This window comes from Labrus bergylta, chromosome 17 (genome assembly GCF_963930695.1).
Source record: "Labrus bergylta chromosome 17, fLabBer1.1, whole genome shotgun sequence".
NCBI classification, from domain to species: domain Eukaryota; kingdom Metazoa; phylum Chordata; class Actinopteri; order Labriformes; family Labridae; genus Labrus; species Labrus bergylta.
Window position 1 is genome coordinate 27,108,966 of NC_089211.1, and position 1,813 is coordinate 27,110,778.

Sequence of the window (1,813 nt, forward strand, 5' to 3'; positions counted from 1 at the left end):
ATGCATGTCATCTTTGGGCTTCCATATTTGTAACAGGACGTGTTCTTTATGGAGTATATTATACTATATAGTATATTATACTCCATGTTGTTGATACTTTTACTGAATCAAAGTTCTGACTTCTTCTGTTGACGTAAAGTGACTAATGTGTGACCATGTAGGCCCAGAGTAGTTCCCTCCTCCGGGTCATGAGGTCAGAAAAGTGTCGAACTGCTCCTTTAAGTTCCCTTTTTGTCCATCTAAACTCCTCCTCCCTCCTCTTTGTGCCTCCTCGGCAAACAAACGGGATATTCTGACCTACCTGCTCCCGGATCAGTTCTGCTCACCGCGCTCGGGCTGCGCAGGCGCAGGAGCTCCTTTTCTGAGCTGATCCAGAGTCAGTTGAGATCCCCCGGTTCACCCCCTCCTCCCCGGTCCTCCCCCCCCGGCCGTGTGCTCCGTCAGCCCCGCAGTCTTCTCCTTCCACTCCAGCCCGACTGTTTCCCACGCCTCCGCACGGAGAGCCTCCTCTGAGTCAACAAAAAGAGAGAAAAATGCCAAAAGTGACGAATTAAAACACCGAAACCGGGAATTATGCATATGTTATGCTGCATTTACGAACAGGAATCAAATCAGGGAATCCTCCACTTTTTCTGGACTAACTGCAGACACGTAAACTTTGTGAACGGAGTGCGAGCTGTTAATAAGTGACTTCTGAGCCCACTTTGAAACCCTTTGGATTGTTTACTGCCTCTGCACTGCTTTATGGACTCCTTTCTCGGGGATTATTCGCTCGGGGAGGACTTCTTCTTCTTCTTCTTCTTCTTCAGGATTTCGAAGCCAGAGAGCGTCGCGTCAGTGAACGCATCAGGTAGCTAGCTAGCTTGTTAGCTTGTCTTTCTTTCGGGCCCTTTTGTGTTGCTTTTAAGTCCCAAATCACACAATAGCTGCTCACTTTAACGTCAATGCTGCTTCAGAACTTTGGAGTAAACATTGAAGGTCTGCTTAACGTTGTTTTGCAGATTTTTAAACCCTGTAAGTTGTTTTTTTTTTACGACGCTGCGTTCAAGTTCTCCTCGGATGCTCGGACTTCCAAAGTTGGGAAGTTGTTCTTCCGACTTCGATGTGTTCAAGAGCTTCAGTCGTAATGTGACAACAGCACAGAGGCAGTGGATATTTATTTAACTTCTTTATAGTGAAGAGCTAAAGCTAGTTACTGTGTGGACACCACTTCTGATAACTTAAACACAAAGTACAAGTTAATGTGCTGACATGAGATAATAACACCTTACATAAACAAGAAGTTACCAAAAGTTTGGGGGGGGGGGGGGGTTTGACCACCGAGCCTCAAGCGTTTACCTCCCTCTGTAATGTTTCTGATTTAGCTGCTGATTTGTGTGGTTATTTTACAGTTTGAGAGTATTTTTTCCGATTATTTCGACTGCACATGAACGCAGAGTAAGTTAGCATCAACTCGTTGTAACTCCGCCTTTACTGTTAGCTGTTGCAGCTAACGTCCCAACATGCCGCAGCTAAACGGAGCCGACGGAGACGACCTGGGAGCTAACGATGAGCTGATCGCCTTTAAAGACGAAGGAGAGCAGGAGGAGAAGAGGAATGTGTCCGCGGGACGAGACCTGGACGATGTCAAGTCCTCTCTGGTCAACGAGTCCGAGACCAACAGCAGCTCAGACTCTGAGGTGAGAAACTTTCCCCTGAGTGCTGCTCCCCTGTTTCCCTCTGTGTCTGTCTCTGTGTCTGTCTCTGTGTCTCTGTCTCTGAGTCTCTGTCTCTGTGTCTGTGTCTCTGTCTCTGTGTCTGTGTCTGTCTCTGT

At 47.2% G+C, this 1,813-nt stretch overlaps 1 protein-coding gene across 5 annotated transcripts in view; it reads left to right on the forward strand.

Moving 5' to 3' along the window:
- The first annotated feature begins 414 nt into the window (after nucleotides 1-414).
- The window catches only part of LOC114919394 (transcription factor 7-like 1-B), a 21,934-nt gene continuing 20,535 nt past the window's right edge, over nucleotides 415-1,813 (forward strand). For 2 of the 5 annotated variants that reach the window (XM_065965384.1, XM_065965383.1), the window contains exons 1-2: nucleotides 416-850; nucleotides 1,481-1,679. In XM_065965384.1, the coding sequence (XP_065821456.1) occupies nucleotides 1,503-1,679 (177 nt within the window). In that variant the 5' untranslated portion in view covers nucleotides 416-850; nucleotides 1,481-1,502. Of the gene's footprint in view, nucleotides 851-1,480; nucleotides 1,680-1,813 lie in introns of all 5 variants that reach the window. The other 3 variants (XM_065965381.1, XM_065965380.1, XM_065965382.1) reach the window with 2 other exon arrangements.